The 22,066-nt window shown below is 37.3% G+C and overlaps 2 protein-coding genes across 4 annotated transcripts in view; one reads left to right on the top strand and one right to left on the bottom strand.

The window, feature by feature from the left end:
- LOC121728103 (RILP-like protein homolog) overlaps positions 1-6,873 on the bottom strand; it is a 52,309-nt gene extending 45,436 nt beyond the window's left edge. For 2 of the 3 annotated variants that reach the window (XM_042116213.1, XM_042116214.1), the window contains exons 1-2: positions 6,446-6,873; positions 3,475-3,595 (exon numbers count right to left, since the gene is read on the bottom strand). In XM_042116213.1, the coding sequence (XP_041972147.1) occupies positions 3,475-3,595; positions 6,446-6,745 (421 nt within the window). In that variant the 5' untranslated portion in view covers positions 6,746-6,873. The remainder of the gene's footprint in view (positions 1-3,474; positions 3,596-6,445) is intronic. The other variant, XM_042116215.1, reaches the window with a different exon arrangement.
- Positions 6,874-19,858: 12,985 nt separating this feature from the next.
- Positions 19,859-22,066, top strand: part of LOC121728101 (rabphilin-3A) — a 39,895-nt gene continuing 37,687 nt past the window's right edge. The window contains exon 1 of the mRNA XM_042116210.1: positions 19,859-19,992. Within this exon, the coding sequence (XP_041972144.1) occupies positions 19,925-19,992 (68 nt within the window). The 5' untranslated portion in view covers positions 19,859-19,924. The remainder of the gene's footprint in view (positions 19,993-22,066) is intronic.

The raw sequence follows: 22,066 nt of genomic DNA, 5'->3' as shown, positions 1-22,066 counted from the left end.
CGTATTGTTGTTTGTGTTTTGGCACATGTGATTAAAATTTTTAATATTTAAAAATAAATTTTATCAGCCAGCGCGAGGCACATTCCGTTCATAATCCTAGTGAAACCCGACGAATTTGACAGATATTGAAACCTGTCCGTCTCTTTGCAGTCGAACTACTGGTCGTTATGTCTATTGTGACAGAACACTGGACAGCTGTTATAAAATAGTCAATAGAGTACCTCAGGTTCGGATTGGAGGTAGTCCATTGGAAATGGTGCAGCCATTCCATTCCATTCCAAATAGATTACAGGTTATGGAAAAAAAAGATATCAATGTTCTTCACTCATGCTGCTGCTGATGCTTGAGTATGAAAGTAGTTAAATAAATAGTTAAAAGCCTTGTGATATACTCATTGAGGAATATACTCCACCACTATTGTACTGGTTGTGAGTTGTGACGTTATGGACCGATGATAATGACCTCCCCATCTTAGACTACTTTCCTACAGAACCTATAACGTTAGTGATATTCTAGTTTGTAGTCTGTAACCGAATAATAAAAACTCCGACATCGGTTTCGGTGACGGTGGCTAGATTCATTGAAACCGGACCAGTTACGCAGGAGTATTTTTATAGTGCCCAAGTATGTGCGCAGTCCACAAGAGCATTCTCTATCCCTTTACTCTCATAAGTCATAACCCAGTGGAACGAAAGATTGACGCGACTAGCGAGTGAGGCGCAGGACTCACTTTTGACGTCTGACTTGTCAGACAATCAGGTGATTATACAAAAAACACAATTTTTGGCCTATTTTTGCTATTTTGAACCCTCCGTCCGCGAGTACGACTCGCACTTGGCCGATTATTTTAAACTAGGTAGGTATGTTATGTAGGTAAAATGTAATTTTTTTGAGGCACACCAACCACTGGCCACGCCCGCGGTACACTGCTCTAAGCCACTGGACTACAGAGGCGTTGAATGCCGAATAGTCAAATAATTGTGACACAATCTCGTCTGGGCTTCATTATACTCAAGGTCATAAGTTAGGCAACGGAATACTTTGCGACAGATTGATCACATTATGGTTGCGTCAACAAATATTTGGACAAGGAAAATGTGCGTATTTCGCTTCAGTCCGTTCAAAGTTACATTACCTGTTACTAAAATCATCCTTATGTTGTTAGCATAAAGGTTGTGTCGGAACTCGGAAGTAACATAACTCTGAATGGACTTATAAGCTAGTGGAATTCGATGCGATCGTGTGCTAGTCTAAGCCACGAGATAAAATCACATAAAATTATTAAGTGTCAATATTTGTATGTTTTGTTCTCATCTCTAGGCAGAGAATTTAGGTGTCTAGACCTTAGATTGTTGAGACTGCCCGAGCAGATTAACGTTTTTCTACGCTTGGGGGGGGGGCTTCGCTAAAAATATCACATCGCCAGAGCCGGCACAAACAAAAGGTTGTGCAGCCCTGCTTGTATTTTTACATATTTTACGTTTTTGAACACGATTGAAAAGGCCACGGATGCTTTACGTTGTATAGTTTTTTTTCTTGTGAATATTACGGAAACTCGTCGATGCTTAGTGTTACCGCAAGCGGACATGGTGCACTTCCATGCGGATGGATTGACACGCACGATATGGTAAAACTGTCAAGATAATCGTGATGATGAAATGATTTTTCTTTTTTGATTTGATTTCTGATTTTTAGCCCGGCTGCAACCCTGACGCAAACAGATCGAAGTTTTTAAGACTTAGTCTATGTCTACATGTTTAAGTCTATGGACTATGACATAATATCTGTGTGCTGTATCGCGTCGCGCGTCGTAACTTCAAACGGATACATACACTGATTTTGACTGAAGATGATATTGTGATCGAATAAGCTGTTGGTTCACCCTCTTGCAAGTTTATTTTAATAAAATTAGGGGGCAAAAGTCATACGGGTCACCTGATGGACAGAAACTAACGTCGCCCATGGACGCTCGAAACATCTGATGCGTTGCTGGCCTTATAAGGAGTGAGCCCATTGAGACGGGCCGTGCCGGGGCTCATCGCATTTTTGATCGCACACTGTGTCGGGGCGCAGCGGATTTCCGTCAATGCGACAAGGCCCGGCAAGGACCGACAAACCCGCTGCGCCCCGGCAACAGTGTGACCACACTTCACATAGATTTCCACTTTTTGGTAGATTTGAGGTCAAATGAATGACGATTTAGTAGTCCAAAATTTGTTGTAAATTTTAATAGAAGATCGATATTATATAACAAATAATATAAAAAATTAAAATGCATAATGAAGACAGCCCATATAAACATTTTAGTTTTATTTTAGTTTCAACCACGTAGAATACATTGATTAATAAAGGTAGATTTTCGGTAGAAGCTAAAACCCGGTCTAGATTTTAGTAGAATATAGCAACGTTTTTGATATATCGAGTCACGAGTGATTTAAGAGTGGTCACACTGGAGCTATCCAAAGTACTCAAAATCCGTCAATGAGATGCGGCCCAGCCCGGCAATAGTGTGCTATAGCGCATTTTGCTCACACGCGCTTTCAGATCTGCTCCGGCAAGCCCCGGCACGCGCCGACAAAGTAAGCGCGAACCTTTAAGAGGGAATACCCTCTGGGCCTCTCTTCTTGAAGGTTCTTATACTTAAAAACTTAATCAGCAGCATTGATTTATTGAGATCCTGATAAACGCTTGATTTTCACGTAATTTTTCTGATAAAAGGTGACTGATTACTCAAAGCTCTGGGTACGGTGAACCAAGATTGGATTAGATTAAGCCAGCATTGTGTAAAAAAATATATTTAAAAGCATTTGTTTCACTGAGGATTTGATTGAAAAATTGATGTCTCACGTCTCATTTTACAAAGTACTTTGCCATCAAAAAGACAAACAAACATGTAATTTAAAGCGTTCCAACATTAAAAAAAAACTTTTGGGACTAGTAGCAACTTTGGCTTTGGCTCTATATATATTAGAAAATCTATAAAACAATACATATTTCACGGTTGCGAGTTTGAGTATTGTTATATTAAGTTTTAGCTGGTAAAATTTTCCTATAAGGCTTTTAGCATTGACAGACCCGCATTTTTAATATGAAGAAACAGACAACTTAATTAGACAGGCACCCGCATTGAGATTTTGTAGCGTTTTACAATCGCCAGTGTAGTTAAGAACTATTTGCATATAGAAACTTAAACTATGGAACCCTAAAAAGGAACTTATAAAATGTTACAACTTATTTGCTTAGATCGCATAGATATAAAACTACTTCTTGATAATGGTGCAGTGGAAAAAAATATTTTGACACTGGATTAGTCTGTGTCAAGTAACAATGTTATTTCGTCTATTATGTGCCTTTTCAAATGTGGCTACTTTGCCACATTTGAAATTAAAATGATTGACGCAACAATGTTGCAGGCAACATCGTGTTACCAATAAATAAGTCCGGATAACCATTAATAGTAAAAGTAAGACTTACCATCTGCAGCCGGTGAGTTTAAGGTCCGTCTTAAGCGTTTGTTCTCTTCTTGTAAGCGTGCGACTGCTGTTACCAAATCTGCCGACTCTGTTCGCCATTGCTCTTCGATGGCTTCAATTTCCTGAAAAAAAAATAACAACATTAACTTTTTAATATTATGCGATAAGTCTAGCCTCTTATTTAAAATTTTCTAATTACAGTATAATTTTGTAATAATGTCTGAGAATGAAAGTCTTTATATATCCAAGCTTATATATTATATATAGGGACCATGATTAAATGTAGAAAGTTTAATCATGACTTCTACAAAAAGTTAATTAAATTTTTAGTGAAATATTATGCAAGGTGAAAAAAAGATACATACAGCCGAATGTATAACCTCCTCCTTTTTGGAAGTCGGTAAAAAGTGTATTATTATTCAAAAGTGAATTATTATTCAGTGTGTTATTATTCAATATTGTTAATGAACATAAGTACAGCTTAGCATTCTTATTAAAATTGCATAAAGAAAATGTTTGCTGCTGCATATCTATGTACTAATATTATAAAGCGGAAGAGTTTGTTTGTTTGTTTGAACGCGCTAATCTCAGGAAGTTCTACTGATCCGATTTGAAAAGTTCTTTCGGTGTTAGATAGCCCATTTATCGAGGAAGGTTATAGGCCAGGGGTCACCAAATGGCAGACCGCGGTCCGCATCCGGGCCGCCGACCCATTGTGACACTAATAGGAGCGAAGAAACAGAGGAAAATGTGGAAAAAACGGGGGGAAATTATTTGAAAGGGCTTATCTCACGAACTACTGGAGCAATTTTTATGTTATTTGGCACAGATGAGACGTAGACCACGTGAAGGATCATAGGCTATTTTTGTGGACTACTTTGTCTGTTGAAATATCTTATTTATGCGGGCGAAGCCGCGCGGAACGTCTAGTATAGAATAATTTTAATTATGATTTGTTTGTTTGTATTGAACTTAGTTAAATATGATGTGTAGACCTTAAGGAAAGCATAGGGTACTTTTTAATTGTTTCTGTCTGAAAATCCCTTAAAACAGACAGATTTTTGCACATTGTTACTGGCAAAATCCAGTTATGTATTTTACATTGAAAAGAATAGTCAAGTTTGCTATGTAACTTGCTTTTCAGCATTCTCATTAATATGAAAATATTGTAAGCAACACACAAACATTGTTTATGTTGGTCAAGGTATGAATGAAACACAGCATACATGCTTGTTGTTCTAGAGGTTCTACTATAATGTAATTCCTACATAATATTTGCTTCCTAGTTTTACTTTTAGTCATCGAGAGATATTTTTAATGTATTCTTATTGTCATTAAACAATAATTTTGTACAATACAAGTCATAATAATGATGAGATTTGTTAAATAACATGTACAAAATTAAATGCACATGGTATTCATGACCAAGAAATATGGAAAACTCAGATCCAGAATCCGGATGTGAATATTTGAACCCACAACCTGATGGTTAATTACCACCTGCTCAATCATTTATCCGCAATAAACAATAGAAAGTAGTTTAGAAATTGATCATACCAGCTAACAGTAATACAAAATGACAACAAAAACGAATGTCTTGTGAACACTTTCCTTACATTATCTTCTAAGTACATAATATTAGAACATTCTGCCCTATTTGAGATAAATATTAATTACTTAACTATGATTAAATAAATATTTTCACTTAAGACTTAACTACACTTTATCTGTCAAACTCTTCATTAAATTGAAGTTTAATCATCATTAAATGTAATCTAAATAACTCTGAGAGTGGCTGTTAATCTCTTACTAAATAGCATGATGACAGTGTTATTGTAATTAATTTACTTTTCTTATTCATCAGACAAATACAAAACATAGCATAACCATAATGCCAGTATACATGTAGATCTTTTAATTATTTTGATTAGAGGGTTAAAACTTTATTAACTTTAACCCGTCGATAGTAGAAAAACAAGTCACAATAGAATTTCTATTGTGTCTCGGTCAACGGTGACTGATGCGGCTTGATGAATTAACACCTCCATCGTGGGTATCGCAGGCACAATAGATTTTTATTTGTTATGCAGCATGTAGCATGCTGGCTGCCACTTGGGGATTGATGGATATTAATAAAAGAACATGTTCTTATATTTGTTTGAATAATTATTGTAATGCACATTCAGGTACCATCGAAGAAATTGATTCATAGGCTTAGACGGACCGACGTTTGGTCAGATTATGTCCATTCAATGGTAGCTGTGATCTGTTGGATGGGTTCGACTCAACGCAACCAATTCACGTTGGTCTGCCATCTGCCTTGAAATCAACTTCTCTAATAGTACAATAAAACAAGAATATTTCCTTCCCTTTTACAAAAAAACACATACTGGAACAGAATTATGAGTAACACTTCCGTAAGCATTTTAATAAAAACCTATCATGTAGGTATTTGTAATTTTATTTTAAGTTAGCATTGAGTGCAGTTGCAGTGAAACTTTGTAAATGAAGGTAATTTTAAAAATATTTAAATTTTATTCTATACTAACATTGTACAAGCGAAGATAAGTAAAAAAAAAATATTTTTTTAATTAATTATTGTTCCTTAAATTTTTTTAAGACAATAATTTAGGTAATTTATCCCTCAACTTGAAAGTTATCTCGGGATGAGTAATGTCAAAATTCAATTTTGCTCTTCTGGCATGTAATTTTGTAAATTTACATTACAAACCAACTCTTTAAAAAGTACATGCTACAATTAATGTTGTAACAATTATTGTTATACTTTACTTTTTAAAGTTCTAACAACAAACATTGGAAATACGTTCTGTATTGGGAATGTGAATTGTGAGCGTCGTGCAATATCCACAAACACAAGTACAATGTAGGAACGAAGATGTTGAAACCAGTGAGTTTCATGTTGATGCACGTAATTATTTAATAACCAAATAATCATGACCTCTATTACGCACCTTTTCGAACCGTTGTCTGTATTCTGCCTTTTCTATCTTATCGTTTTCTAGCTGCGATATCTTCGCCGTCAACTCGTGCAGCGCCTGGTTTTCCTTTTCATTCCGTACGGCGAGGTTTTCTAATAGTTCCAGTGTGTTTATCACTTTGGGCAATAGAGCCGTTACAGCTTCAGGGCCATATTTCTCGATAATTATTTCACATTCTTTACCAATGTCCGACGCCAAGTCATACACGTCCACGACGGTCACCTCGTCGTCGTAATCCGGCATTTTGACACACAAGCGCCTGTGATAAGGCATCAAAACAGTTTATTTTCACTTCACTACACTGTTAACACACTAATTTTACAGGAATATATCCACCTTCAACAAATGCGCCATTATTACTGAAAAGTGGAAACTTGAAACGGGAAAGGAATCCTCAATCATCTGTCATCGTGACAAACGTCGCACTTTGACATTGACATATTGACAGTTGCAGCTTGACGTATATTTTTTTTTTAATATTTTTAAATAAGACAGAGAAATGTTATGTGTTAAGTTGGTACTTGGTGACAACTGATAAGTCATAAAAGTCATGTTTTAAAACTAAATAAATAACATGTATGGTACCTTCCTTGGTATGGAAAATACCCAACACATGCCTTCCAAAGTTAAAAAGTTAGTACTGCGAAACTAAACGTTAATTTCATAGAAATTCTACAAGTTTATTTCAAATCTAGAGGGCACTACTATCTTTGCAACTTAAAAGTTATTTCTTCAAGTTTACCGCTAGATGTCAGTGAAGAGTGTGGGCAAGTTAATTTCCATATCTTGCAACAAAAGGAGAATGGATAAAGTTTATAATATTATTTTTCCTATCGAATGCCATAATATTATAAAAAGTTGTGCCAATGCCCAATACAATACCGTACCCAAAGGTTAAAAACGGGACCCTATTACTGAGACTTCAATGTCCGTCCTTACTCCTGTCCATCTTTCCGTCTGTCCTCAGGCTGTAACTCAATAACGGTAATAGCTAGAGAGCTGAAATTTTCACACATTGTGTATATCTGTTGCCGCTATAACAACAAATGATGAAAACCAAATAAAATTAATATTTAAGGGGGGCTCCCATACAACAAACGTGATTTTTTCGGCCTTTTTCGCTCTTTATCAATAACGGCAAGAGGTAGAGACTTGAATTTTTCACACATTTTTTTGTCAAATGTGTACTTTAATATTTAATAATAATATTAAAATAAAATAAAAATTTAAGGGGGGCTCCCATACAAAAAACACTTTAGCTTTTTTTTTTTTTTTTAATATAATAAGGGGGCAAACGAGCAAACGGGTCACCTGATGGAAAGCAACTTCCATCGCCCATGGACACTCGCAGCATCAGAAGAGCTGCAAGTGCGTTGCCGTCCTTTTAAAAGGGAATAGGGAGGGTAGGGAAGGGAAGGGAATAGGGGAGGGTAGGGAAGGGAATAGGGTAGCGGATTGGGCCTCCGGTAAACTCACTCACTCGGCGAAACACAGCGCAAGCGCTGTTTCACGCTGGTTTTCTGTGAGAACGTGGTATTTCTCCGGTCGAGCCGGCCTTTTCGTGCCGAAGCATGGCTCTCCCACGTATAAAAGCTTCGTAACCATTTTCGACACACGATTGAATGTGACGTTTTTGCGCATCTCTGCACATTTCATACTATGGTTTGTGCGTTTTAAGATGATATGGGTGACACATTATAATTGACAATAGTAGGGAAGTTACCTAAGAACATTAATCGATAGTTTAAAAATATCGAATCATTTCGTAAAGGAATTGCAATCGAAATTATCGATTTCGTACTGACGTTTCAGAGTGGCGCCGGCGATTTAGAATGGCCGCCCTTTTTATCGATTTGATTTCGATTCAACAGTGTCAATCTCTATTGGCATAAGTTCGATTTCATGCATCTGACATTTTTCAAATATTTTTGTAACAATAATTTTCACAGTTAAAATTTATAATTTTATATTAATAAGTTACCATTTAGCAAATTTTCATTTTTATTCATTTACAATTATAGGAAACATTTGTTTTTGTAGATGGAATATAATTTTTTTTGTTTTCTTGTAAAAAAAACCCGTAGCAATGAATATAAGAAGTGTCACCCATATCATCTTAAAACGCACAAATTATAATAATTGCATAATTATTAGGGTATTAAGTATTAAATGTTAATGGGAGCCATTTTGCGATTTTATTTAATTGACAATAGGTGGGTTAACTTTAACTACAATGAAAAATGTCAAATCTTTGGTTTAAGTCAATAATGGACGCCACGTTTAACGGTAATCTTAAGCTCGACAAGGCTTTAAATGAACGTGGCGAAAAAACGCTGTCATCATACATAAACGCCATTCTTGACAGTTCTTCTTTACCAGCAGCGCCCCCACCCACATTCATTTAAAGCCTTGTCGGGCCAGCTGTCATCTGTCAAATTCTGTGGTCAAAGTTAAGGTTAAAGTTAAAGTTAGCCTTAACTATAACCACAACTTTGACAATAACTGTAACTATAACCAGGCCTCTGCCTACCTAGCATACGCCAACGAGATATCTCACTCTCGAGATAATTAAATTTTGACATTATGAGACGAGTAGTTACTCGTCTCATACTGTCAAAATCTCGAAATTATCTCGACCACACTCTATAAAAATGTGTTATTTCGATGATAGATCTACGCGAGAAAAAATGTTTGTCATGCTAGGGTGAATAGAGATGAAGAGACAAACCATCAAACATCGAGAAAACATGTAGAGTGAGATATCTCGTTGGCGTATGCTAGGTAGGCTGGTGCAACCCACCCTTACAGAAGTCTACGCCGATTTGACGCCGATCAAGGGTGGTCTATAAATTCGCAACTTTACAATTATTATTAGTGATCTATTTTTATACAGTGTGTAACAAAACAAAAATAAGTGATAATACTTTAGGGTGTGTACGTGTTTCTACTTTCACAGTGAATTATCTACAAGGAACATGTAGACACCCTAAAGTATTATCACTTATTTTTGTTACACGGTACACCCTGTATAATTAACATATTTTTTAATGTTCGGGCCACACTAACGAGAAACGCCGTTAATTATCGCGTTAATTCTAAAACATGTTATAGCATTAACGCCTTTAATTAGTGGCATGTAAAGGCGACAATGCTATAACATGTTTTAGAATTAACGCGATAATTAACGGCGTTTCTCGTTAGTGTGGCCCGAACATAATAAAATATATACTTCTTTAAATCTTTAATCAACTTTAATCTACATAAATACTTCTCATTGTTCTATGTTTGGCTACCTATTCCATATTCGAAAAATAAACATCTTGACCCCGAAATCGGCATGCTCCTTAGCAGGTGTCCTTGGAGCTCGCGCGCGTTGAGCTACGCTGCTACTTCACGGCTACGGCCTACGAGCTACGCCGAGCTACGAGCTACGACAACGCTACGAGATATTTTTTAATCCTAGTCCATGTATACTTCTATACTAATATACGTTGTCCCGGCAAACGTTGCTTTGCCATAAATTTAAGTATTTCGCCCATATTATTTTATTGAAGTGACTAAATAAGTAGTCCATGGCAACGTCCATCGCTATCCCGTCGCACAAACAATGGTCGCCGTCAGTCTCAGTAATAATTTACTATTATTTATTCAACAAATGCACTTATCAATATAAAAAGTACCCAGTAGCCGATTCTCAGACCTACTGAACATATATGTATATAAAATTTGTTAAAAATTAGTACAGCCGTTTCGGAGGAGTACGGTAACTAACATTGTGACATGAGAATTTTATATATAAGATTATTAGCTAAAAGCCGAGCTTTGTGAGGGCTCGCGTCGTCAGTTACACCTTGACTGACTGATGATAATACATCTACTTTTTTTTTGCTGAAGGCAGGTAGAGTAGCCCTGATGTCACTGCGACCCTTAAGGATCTATTGTGACTATACATCTACATAATATAAAAAAAAGTTTTTTTTACATCTACCTACATAATATAATAAACCTTGGCTGACTGATGAATGATGATTTAAACACATCTACAAATAAAAATTACTGTGTTAAAGCACAAATCAGTAGGCGTTAGAGTTTTCTGTAAAGTTTACCACAAAATGTACAGGTTGTGGGATATACTAGAGCTCCTCTCCTCTACCTCTTCATGCCCAGACCACTAAAACGATTTTGCTGAAATTTTGTATGGAAATACTTTGAATCCCGAGAATAGAGTGATGAATAGACATAGGATACATTTTATCCCGGAAAATATACAATTCCCGCACGATAAAGGAATTTTGGCGCAATGGAGTTGCGGCCGTCATATAGCTTTTATAATTAAAATATTCACGTACTTGTAATTTACAGATAATTGAAAATGAATTTTGTTAGTCTCGCTAACATTCGAGAACGGCTGAACTGAACGGCTCGAAAAATGTTCGTAGAAGTCCAGGGAAGATTTATATTGGGAGGAAAGTGATACGAGGCGACTGTAATAAATAATAATTGGGACAATCTGTTGCGGAGGCTCTTGGATCTGGCATTGGAACTATTGCCCCGATTATGTGCTAATTGCTATTGTGTGTCGAAGGCCTAAGTTAATAAGTCTGACAATGGCCCATATAGTCTAACATATAGGTACACTATAGACTATACTCTATAGCAGGGATCACCAAATGGCGGACCGCGGTCCGCATCCGGACCGCCGACCCATTGTGTGCGGACCAAGCATGTTCGAAGATGAACTTCGTTAAAAATTAATTTCGGTCTCGAGTCCTCGACATACCGATGAACATGACGTAGCAACAAAAATTGACACTTTTCTCATTGACGAAAACGAATACCTTTGTTATTTCCGTAATTTTACATTTGTACTTTAGTAATTTTTTTGAAATGTGCGGACCGCGAAGGTCATTTTATTTCTTAAAACGTACCCCGAGCGAAACTAATTGGTTACCCCTGCTCTATAGAGTATAGACTATAAAGTGTATAATTTTCTAAATCTATCATAAAAACAATGGGGTCGGTTCTTTTTCAGCCACGGTATTCAATTTCTATATCGTACTTCCTTTGTTTAAGGAAAGTACCGAGTAAATTTATGAATAAAAGGCAAAAAAATTGATCAGCACGTTGAAAGTTTAAAGGATCCTGGTCCTCTTTATATCACGAGCTTAAACCCAGTAGTAGTAATGAGCCAAACTTTTTCTCAAATATTAAAATTAACAACTCTTACACTTGTAGTTTAGAGGAAACGGCGAAGGCATATCTAAACGTTCTCATCCCAGACGACGAGCCCTCCTTGGATGATGAACACCATCGCGACATTAGGAGTAGAATGTTAGACCCCATTCATACACCGGTCTCAGATGTACCAACCCCGGAGGAGTTTATTAAAATAGTAAACCTTTTGCCTATAAAAAAATCTGCGGGCGAGGATAAAATATCGAATATTATGATAAAGCAAGCGTGTTTAGCGGCCAATTCATCGATTCTATATGTTTACAACAGATGTATCGCAGAAGGTATTTTTCCAAAAATTTGGCGTTCCGGTTGCATAAAATTAATACCTAAAGCGGGAAACAAACCTCCTGACGACCCAAAATCTTACCGTCCGATAACGATACTGCCTTGCTTAGGTAAATTACTAGAACGTCTCATCGTACCTCGCCTGCTACCCGGTGGCCCTAAATTCCATAGCCACCAGTTCGGTTTCACCGCCGGGAAATCGACTGTGGACGCGGCGTTAGAAGTAAGAAAAATAGTTAATTTGTCGGAAACTAAATACGTGGTCGCTATTTCATTAGATATTTCCGGGGCCTTCGACCATGCCTGGTGGCCGATGGTGCTATTAAAACTAAAAAATCGAGGGTGTTACTGCAATATTTATTCTATAATACATTCTTACTTTTCTAACGGTCAAACTAAGCTTCGTCTAGGACATTGTACACATGTCAAAGATTTAACGTGCGGCTGCCCTCAAGGATCGGTAATTTCGCCTAAATTATGGAACATCGGATTCGACGATTTGTTAAGTCTTCCACTTCCACCGCTTTGTATACTAGTTGGTTACGCCGATGACGGGTTTCTTATCGTTCAAGCAAACTCGCGTTCCGAAATTGAGTCTAAAGCCAACAGTAGTCTTAATTTAATATCTGACTGGGGTGAGCGTAATCGTCTGAAATTCGCCGCGCAAAAAACTTACCAAATTCTTTTAAAAGGTTCCCTTATATCTTCCCCTAGCATTAAACTTGACAATATTAACGTTAAACGCAAACAGTCGCTCTGTTATCTTGGTTTTTACTTAGAAAATAAATTTACATTTTTAGAACATATAATTCAAACCGGTGAGAAAGCGAAACGCAACTTTTACTCCTTTACCAAAATATCTACTTCGACATGGGGCCTTTCATTCAAAACCCTAAAATTAATTTACACTGCTACTTACCTTGGTAGCATTTGCTACGGGGCCCCCGTGTGGGCCGACAGAGCAACTATCGGCGCGGCTCGTCGCAAGTTGCTACAAAGCCAACGTCTTGCTCTTATATTCTTGTGCAAAGCTTATAGAACCACAAGCACCGAAGCCTTGCCCGTGTTAGCCGGAGTTTTACCCGTTGACCTTGAGATTCAGCGTCGTGCGACAATGTACTATCATAACAAAAACATTGACAACCCGTTCTTTTTAAGCGCTCGCGATAAAAATAAAATAGCAAGATTGTTTGAACCTTTAGAAAACTCTTTGCAAAGCCTAATCTCCGAATGGCAGACGCGTTGGGACTGTTCCACCAAAGGGCGACATCTTTATAATTTTTTCCCTAATATTCGTGAACGACTATCCAAACATTGGATGGATATTGATCACTGCGTTTCTCAATTCCTGACCGGTCATGGAAATTTTAAGGCCAAACTCTACGGATTTAATCTGGTAGCATCACCCATGTGCGAGTGCTCGACCGAAGGCAATATGTTTGAACAAACAGCTCATCATGTTCTCTGGGAGTGCAGTCTCTGGCAGGACGAAAGAACTACAATGCTAAACAACCTACTCTGCACATCTGGTGTCGCATACTACGGTGATCTCGTGGACAGCGCTAGGAACTTCCGTGCCTTCAAGCGTTTTTGTCACAATTACTATTGGCAACAGTCTAACACAATAAATTAATTTAGCTGTAGCATAGTAGTCACTATTATTATTAACGTTAAATTCCCGTGGTGCTTCTCCCCTTCAGTTCTTTGACTTTCGGTCACTGCAACTTTGTGCTGTCTCCCGCTTTATATTGGGGAGGGAATCTGGAATTCTTCCTACTCCTCCTATTTTCTTCTGATTAATTTCGTTGCGGGTCCCAAGACAGCTTTAGCATGTCCCTCGGGCTCCCTGAGATCATATCAAAGGGTTTTCGTGGTTGGATGCCGCTGTCGATCCTGGCGACACAGGAGATACAGTGGTGGGAATGTGTGGTGGGCCAAAGCCCGTTTTAGTTAGTTGAAAGTTTAAAGATAAAGTTTTATTATACTAGCCTAAAGCTAAGCCATAGGAGAAACATACAGAAGACCATCTTTCTGTATCGCCTGACCCACAAATCAGCTGCCGCATAACAATTGAGAATCTATTGTGATTGCGATACGCATGATGTAGGTGCTACATCAAGCGCACGTAGTTGAAGAGGGCGAATAAAGCGATAAATTCTCTCTTCACACTAACGCCCGTCTTTTTTTTTTGAATTTGATTTCAAGAGCCCGGCTGAGTTACGATACTGTATGTTTTTCTATTATGTATACAACTAGATAATTAAAGGAAAACTACAATTGCATAGTTTTGAATTACTTCTACAAAGGATCTCGAGTTTCTGCATACGTTGTTGTTTGTTTCTAGTTAAATAAGAAGAGACTTATCAATCGCATAAAAGAAATATAACAGAAAGCAGAATAATAATATTTTGAATTTTCTTAAGGTAATGTTCAGATCAGCGCGGCACACGACCTATGCCGCCGCTTCTTTGTAGTAGCGTAGAGCAATATGAAACCTTATATACCCTATAGCCTAGGTCACAGGTCGGTCAGGCGCGGTCGCAGCCTGAAATTTTGGGGGGGTCACACACTAGTCACTACACTAATACATATAATATTTTGTTTTTATCTGCGCCCTAGAACGGTTCTGGGTTGACAGCTGTCTAAGGTCTGGCATAGTGGTGGTTAGGGGATAAATAGAAATTTCCTTTTATTATTTGGCAAGATTTTGAGATTTTTCAATTGGACATTAGATTTTGGGGGGGGTCATGTCCCCTATGACCCCCCCCCCCCCCTTCGGACCGCGCCTGCAGGTCACCAATTAGTTTCGCTCGGGGTCCATTTTAAGAAATGAAATGACCTTCGCGGTCCACACATTTCATAAAAAAAGTATTTATTAAACAGAAGGTAATTACGGCAAAGGTAAAATATTTACACAATAATTAACAATGAGAAAAGTTACAAGTTTTGCTGGTAATTAATAATTATCTGCCTGAAGTTCGGAGTGAAATTGGTGCAAGCTATTGACATTAAGTCCTGGAGATAATAATATGTTCATCAGTAAGTCGAGACCGATATTTATTTTTAACAAAGTTGATCTTCGAAAATGCCTGGGTCCGCACACAATCGCGGCGCGGCGCGGCGGTCCGGAGGCGGACCGTGGGCCGCCATCTGGTGACCCCTGGCCTATGTCATAAAGTGTCATTTATTTCTTTGAATTTTTGTCGATCGCGGTTGCTTGCGGTTTGCCGCTGTGCCCAAACCATAAAGTTAATATACCTAGCCGCTAGGTATTTATGGCCCAAACCGCAAACAACTTTCCGATCTTTGGATCGGAAAGTCACCTTAGGGGTTAGGGCACAGATAACTAAATAGCAGTGTACTCTATGTTTACTAGAATAAAAAAATATTTATATTTTTGTAGTAGTACAACATACGAATTGTACCTAATATACTAATATAGTTCTGTCTACTCTGCTTATATCTCATTAGAAACCAGTGTTCTTTATGAAAAGAAAATACTTATACCAAAATATTTGGGCCACTATTACTATTAATACACACTAATATAAAAAAGTGTATATATGTATTAGTATTTCTATCGCCTGTCTATTATCCCGGAATAATGTACGATTTCCGAACGGACTTTGGCGTAACGAAGTTAAGAGCTACATATTTTAGTAACAAAATAATATAAAGCACAGCAAAGTTTTTGAAAATTACGTTAACAATCGAACAGGTTAGAATCTTAGAAATTTTAGTTGTCAATTGTCACTTGTCAATGTTTTGATATTTAAGTGTCAATTGTCAAATGCAGATTTTTTTTTAAGTCGTTGATTAACCATCAACACTGCACTAGTAAAAGTCCATTGTTTTATTTTTTATTTTTATTATACTGTACCTATTTTATACTGCTAAATTTGATATTAATGTCCTACTAATAATATTATAATATAGTATACTTAGTTATTAATGCAATTGGTACTGTATATTACTAATTTACTATAATATTTATAAACTTGTTACTATTGTTATTGTGTTTAGTACCTCTTTTAGAAATGTATTTTACAATGACTTGGTTTGGTTTGCTTTTTTAATTTTCTTTTCTTTATGCATTTTTTTTTGTGTTTGCTTTTTGTTTTTTGTTTATGTTGGATTTTGAATTTTATATCTACAATCTTCTTTTTTTTTTTTTTGGCACTGCTGGGTAAAGGTGATAGTTGAATTGATTTTTAAACAGTATTTTATTACTATTTATTTAATTATATTTTATTTATTTGTATTTTATTATATTTAATTTATTAAACATTAATCTAAATTGCTATAGAACTTATGCATAATCCCAGTTTTGAAGATTTTTATTCAGTTTGTGTGAACAGTGACAGCCATGACAGTTATTTAAGTGCTACTTTTGTTCCCCTTGATGAAGCTCTTACCTCCAACTTTGTGAATGTCCATAAAAACTTCAATGTAGTCCATATTAACGCCCAAAGCATACCGGCACATTTCCCGGATTTTCTTGCTTCCTTTACTGATCAATCTCACATTGATGCCATCCTTGTATCGGAGTCCTGGCTCAAGCCGTACCTTCCGTCCACTACTTACTGCTCACCTGGATATAAGTTACTCCGAAATGATCGAATTGGCAGGACCGGGGGAGGTGTAGCTATATATCTAAGGTCAGATCTAGTTTATACTCACGTGAGTTTGTCTGCTCAGCCGCCTGTATCCAACTCTCCAGAATACTTGTTCGTTGAGGTTCAATTAACGATTACAAATAAAGTTCTCCTCGGCGTATGCTATTGTCCTTCTTCTCAGATGGACTACTTCTCAGTATTTGAGCAACTGCTAGAATCACACACCCCGAACTACCAGCATACTATTATTATGGGCGATTTTAATACCTGCATGGTTAAGGGTGATTAATACTCTAGATCTAGGAGACTCGCCTCAATTTTGGAAAGCTGTAACTTGCACCTGCTTCCGACAAACGCCACACATATGTCTGGCTGTACCCCTTCTTTACTGGACCTCATGATTGTGTCATCCCCTAATCTTGTACAAAGGCATGGTCAATGTTCCGCTGATATTTTCTCCTTTCATGACTTAATCTACCTCTCTTATAGTGTGCGTCCTCCTAAAGTAAAGAGGAAAGTTTTAATGCAGCGGAATTTTGCAGCTCTAAATATTGAGAATTTGAGGAATGACGCTAAAAACATTGATTGGTCCTTGGTCCTTCAGGCTGATCATGTTGATAATAAATTATATACTTTTAACTCGCTTCTTACTAGCCTTTATGACAGACATGCCCCAATTAGACCCGTTAAATTAAAACATTATCCAGCGCCATGGCTTACTGAGGACATTAAACTACTAATTAAGCAAAAGCATTCTGCGAAAACTAAATACAAAAACTCCAACAGTAGGGACCACCGAGAGAAGTACATCCAAATAAGAAATCGCTGTAACAGAATGTGTAGGGACGCTCAGCGGCATTACATTCATTCGTCTTTGGAAAATGGTGAGCCCGGTCAAGTATGGAAATTCCTGAGATCCCTAGGAGTCGGCAAAAGTGCGGATAATAATACCAACATGTTAGACCCAGATACCCTTAACTGTCACTTTGCAGCTCCCTTAACTTTACTTAGCTCGCAACTAAAGTCTCAAACTATTGACAGTCTAGAAAATTTTCCCACGCACGACTTTCCTTCATTTGTTCTTAATAAATTCAATGAGGATGATGTCAAAAAATATGTTGCATTTAAATTTTCTAATGCTATCGGCGACGATGGTATTAGTCGAAAAATGATTATCCCCGTTCTCGATATCATTGTGCCTATACTTGTGGATATTTTTAACCATGCTGTCATTACTTCAATTTATCCTAGCGCGTGGAAGGATGCTAGTGTAATTCCATTACCTAAATCTGTTAGACCTAGGCTGGTTTCAGACTACCGTCCAATTTCTATACTACCTTTTCTCTCTAAAGTGTTTGAACGATTGGTCTGTCATCAGCTTACTAATTACGTAATGCAGAATAATATTTTAAGCTCTTTTCAGTCAGGTTTCCGACGTGGTCACAGTACCACTACTGCGTTAATAAAAGTAACTGACGATATACGACTTGGCATGGATAAAAAGTTACTCACGGTACTAGCTTTATTCGACTTTAGCAGTGCATTTAATACTGTCGACCACGATGTATTGATTGGAATCTTGAAGTCTCTAAATTTATCACCATCGGTTATAATTTGTTCCGAAGCTATCTTGTGGGACGCCGCCAGAGAGTAAAGTTGGGCAACTCTTGTTCTGATTGGACTGTTATCTCGACTGGTGTTCCGCAAGGTGGTGTCTTATCCCCTCTGTTATTTGCCCTTTTTATTAATAACATCACTCAAAATATTCTGTCATCTTTCCACCTTTACGCTGACGACTTACAGATCTACTCTCAGACGACTTTAAATAACCTATATGCCACCTTGAATAATTTGAATAGAGATATTGATGTCATTTGCAATTGGGCGATGCGCCACGGTCTTCATATCAATCAAACCAAGACACAGCTGATAGTAATTGGTAGTCCTGGCCTGATTTCTAGAGTTGACAGGGGTAGCCTACCATCGGTGGTCGTTGATGGTACAATTGTACCTTTAAGTCAGACTGTAAAGTATTTGGGGGTTTACCTTGACGAAACCCTGTCCTGGGGACAACAAAGTAAAGAAATTAGCAGAAAAGTGTTTGCTACTTGGTACTCCATTTCCCGACTGCGCTACGTTCTTCCTATACCGACCAAAATAAGGATAGCAGAGTCTCTGATCTTATCTATTCTCGATTATGCAGATACTTGTTTTGTCAAACTGACTGAGGAACAGCTCAACAAACTAGAGCGGCTTCAAAATCTTGCCATAAGATTTATTTTCGGCCTTAGGAAGTTCGATCATGTATCCGAATACCGTAGGAAACTCAAGTGGCTGCCAATTCGTCTTCGACGTGATGCTCGCATTCTGTCACTTGTGTTCTCCATCATACATGATCCGTATCTGCCGTCTTATTTAAAGGATAACTTTTCGTTTCGACAAGCAGAGAAAGAGTTACGTTCTGCTTCAAATCGCCTTTTAGACGTGCCTGTGCAACAAACTAAATACTATAACTCTTCTTTTGTTGCTACGGGAATAAGGCTGTGGAATTCACTACCAACCCATATAAGAATGACGGCTACACGTTATCGGTTTAAGATGCTGGTAAAAGAACATTTTCTTTCTATTAGTGATAATACCCATCCTATATAAATTGACATTCATGCTATTATAATTAATATTCAAAATTGATCATCAAGTTATTACTGTTAGCTATAAGTTCCAACCTCTAAATTTGTTTCTGTACTTACTTTTTATGTTATTACCTATTTATATGTGTATTATATTAATGTTGGTATGTATGTATTTATGTATGTATCATTAAAAATAATGTCATCTTATCTACTACAATATTGCACACTCATAATAATAATTCAATAATATTCAGTCCTTTACCTGTTGAATTAAATGGAAGAAATTACTAATTAGTAATAAGGCCGCCATTGTAGTACACTGTATTAGTTAATAAATGTTGTAATTTTCTTCTTAACGTGTGCACAATAAAGTATATTTATTATTTTATTAAAGCACGTCAAAAAAGCTCTTTCGAGTCTCAACAATGTTAGAACCTCTTATTAATTTAATTATAAGATAGAATATAATATAAGACGAGTAGCAATTATAAGTTAAGTGCCCTTACGATGTAGCGAGAGATAAACGACGGAACATGCTGAAATGTACAGTACATTATCGATTATGTATGTAGTGGGAGTGGGACGGCCTCGGCAAAGCAACAGTTGTATCGAATCAACAGGCGGGAGCGTTCGGTGTATCCCGAAACGGAACGTTCTTTATTTAAAAGTTTTTTTTTTTTACAATGAACTATCAAAGCAAAGGTAACAAGTATGTGTGCCCTAACGACAGACAACTCTCGCTGCGAGCTAAGTGAGTATTCAGCGTTTTTCCGCTGCAAATGTTTTTGTTTACATCGTTGTTTTCCCGGTGATAAACAGTGTTTGTGACTTGTATTTGTGTTTATTTTTAATACCATCTGCGATCTACGACTGACTAACAAACTTAGGATATCAATGTGATGAGCCAGGGAATTATTATAAAATTCCTTGCATAGAGATTAACAAAATTAGCAAAACCCACTTTTTCATCGTGTTTCATTTTTGCCAGCTACCAAAAGGCTTAAAAACGTATTATTTAGATTTTTTTATACTTAGGTAGTTTTTGTTTATAAGTCTCGAAGTAGAATAAAATTGTACAGTTTATTTTGCCACACAGTAGTATAATATGAAGGTAGAAAAGCGATTCGAAACAACTGAAAAACTAATAAATGTTGGTCATGCTTAACCGTGCGGAAAACGCAATACGTTGAAGTTAGGTTATCTGCACTCAGAACCTACCTGGAAAATTGCAGTCCAATTTTTGATAAAGTATTTTGTTTTATCGATGACATTACATGAGTTAGTGACAAAGTTTAATGCCTATTTGCATTTTTCACCAACGGTCTCCTAACGCTAAGTGTACCCTATATACGTGGGAGAGCCATGCTTCGGCACGAATGGGCCGGCTCGACCGGAGAAATACCACGTTCTCACAGAAAACCGGCGTGAAACAGCACTTGCGCTGTGTTTCGTCGAGTGAGTGAGTTTACCGGAGGCCCAATCCCCTACCCTATTCCCCTCTCTTCCCTCCCCTATTCCCTTCCCTTCCTTACTATATTAACCTATTCCCTCTTAAAAGGCCGTCAACGCACTTGCAGCTCTTCTGATGCTGCGAGTGTCCATGGGCGACGGAAGTTGCTTTCCATCAGGTGACCCGTTTGCTCCCTTATTTCATATTAAAAAAAACCCTAGCGATATTTGCGGGTCATTTATCTCTTAAAACAAACACATTTAAAAAAAGTAATGTTTTGAAAAAGTTCTTACGCCTTAAGGACGAACGTGACACACAAACATTCGTGAAATCTTGAAGGATATTGTACCCTTAATGGCTGCTAACCACTTAGCGTTAGGAAGCGGTTGGTGAAAACAGGCATAAGAGTCTTAGTTCAGAAATAGTAGGAACTCTGTAAAGATTAGTATACCGAAATAAGTTAAGTTCAAAAAGAAAGAAAGGGGGGGCTGTCGTGCTTATTGGCTATTTATAGTTTTAGCACTATAATTACGGTTATATTATGTTACGGTTTTGTTTTTATGTAAGAAATAAGCCAATGGAAAAATAATTAAAAGTATTATCAATAGTTTCCTAGGCCTATCTTGCTGACTTATTGGGCCCTGAGTCCTAAAGCTTGCCTGCCAAATTTTTGCATTTTTGCGTTATTAGTAAGTATCGAATTTTGAGCAGAGTAGTAAATTTTCAAGTATAAACATACACTGAAAGTTTTGCGTAACTTAAAAAAAACGACGTGTTATAACCAAAATATTATGTTTATTGCTTTTCAAAATACTCTCCTTTACATTCTAAACATTTTTTATGCGACCGAACCATTTTTCAAAACAGGAGGACCACAGATCTGAAGGCATGTTTTCTACGTGCTGATTGAACGCTATCACTGCCTCTTCGGAGTTGGTAAAAGTGAAACCTCTCATTAAATCTTTAATTTTGGGAAAAATACAGAAATCACAGGGTGCTAGGTCGGGACTATGTGCAGGATGGGTGACGAGTTGTGATTTTTTGGAACCTAAAAATGACTTTGTTTTGTTGGCCGTGTGTGAAGAGGCGTTGTCGTGATGTAGGAGAATGCGGCTTTTTGGTCGTCTTTCGCAAATCTTTTCTAATATCCTGGGTAAACAAATGGTAGTATACCACTCAGCATTAACACTCTTTTAATCTCCAAGTGGAATTGTACAGATGGGATCCATATGTCAGAAAAAAACGCGATCATTTTCTTACCAACGTTTCTCGCCTGCCTCACTTTTGTTGGCTTGTTCTCATTTTCAAACACCCACTCACAAGATTTCTGTTCTTTTTCGGGTTCAAAACAACAAATCCACGTTTCGTCTCCTGT

Source organism: Aricia agestis, chromosome 6, assembly GCF_905147365.1.
Source record: "Aricia agestis chromosome 6, ilAriAges1.1, whole genome shotgun sequence".
NCBI classification, from domain to species: domain Eukaryota; kingdom Metazoa; phylum Arthropoda; class Insecta; order Lepidoptera; family Lycaenidae; genus Aricia; species Aricia agestis.
Note: the sequence above shows the minus strand (reverse complement) of the source record. Positions and strands in the feature narration are given on the sequence as shown.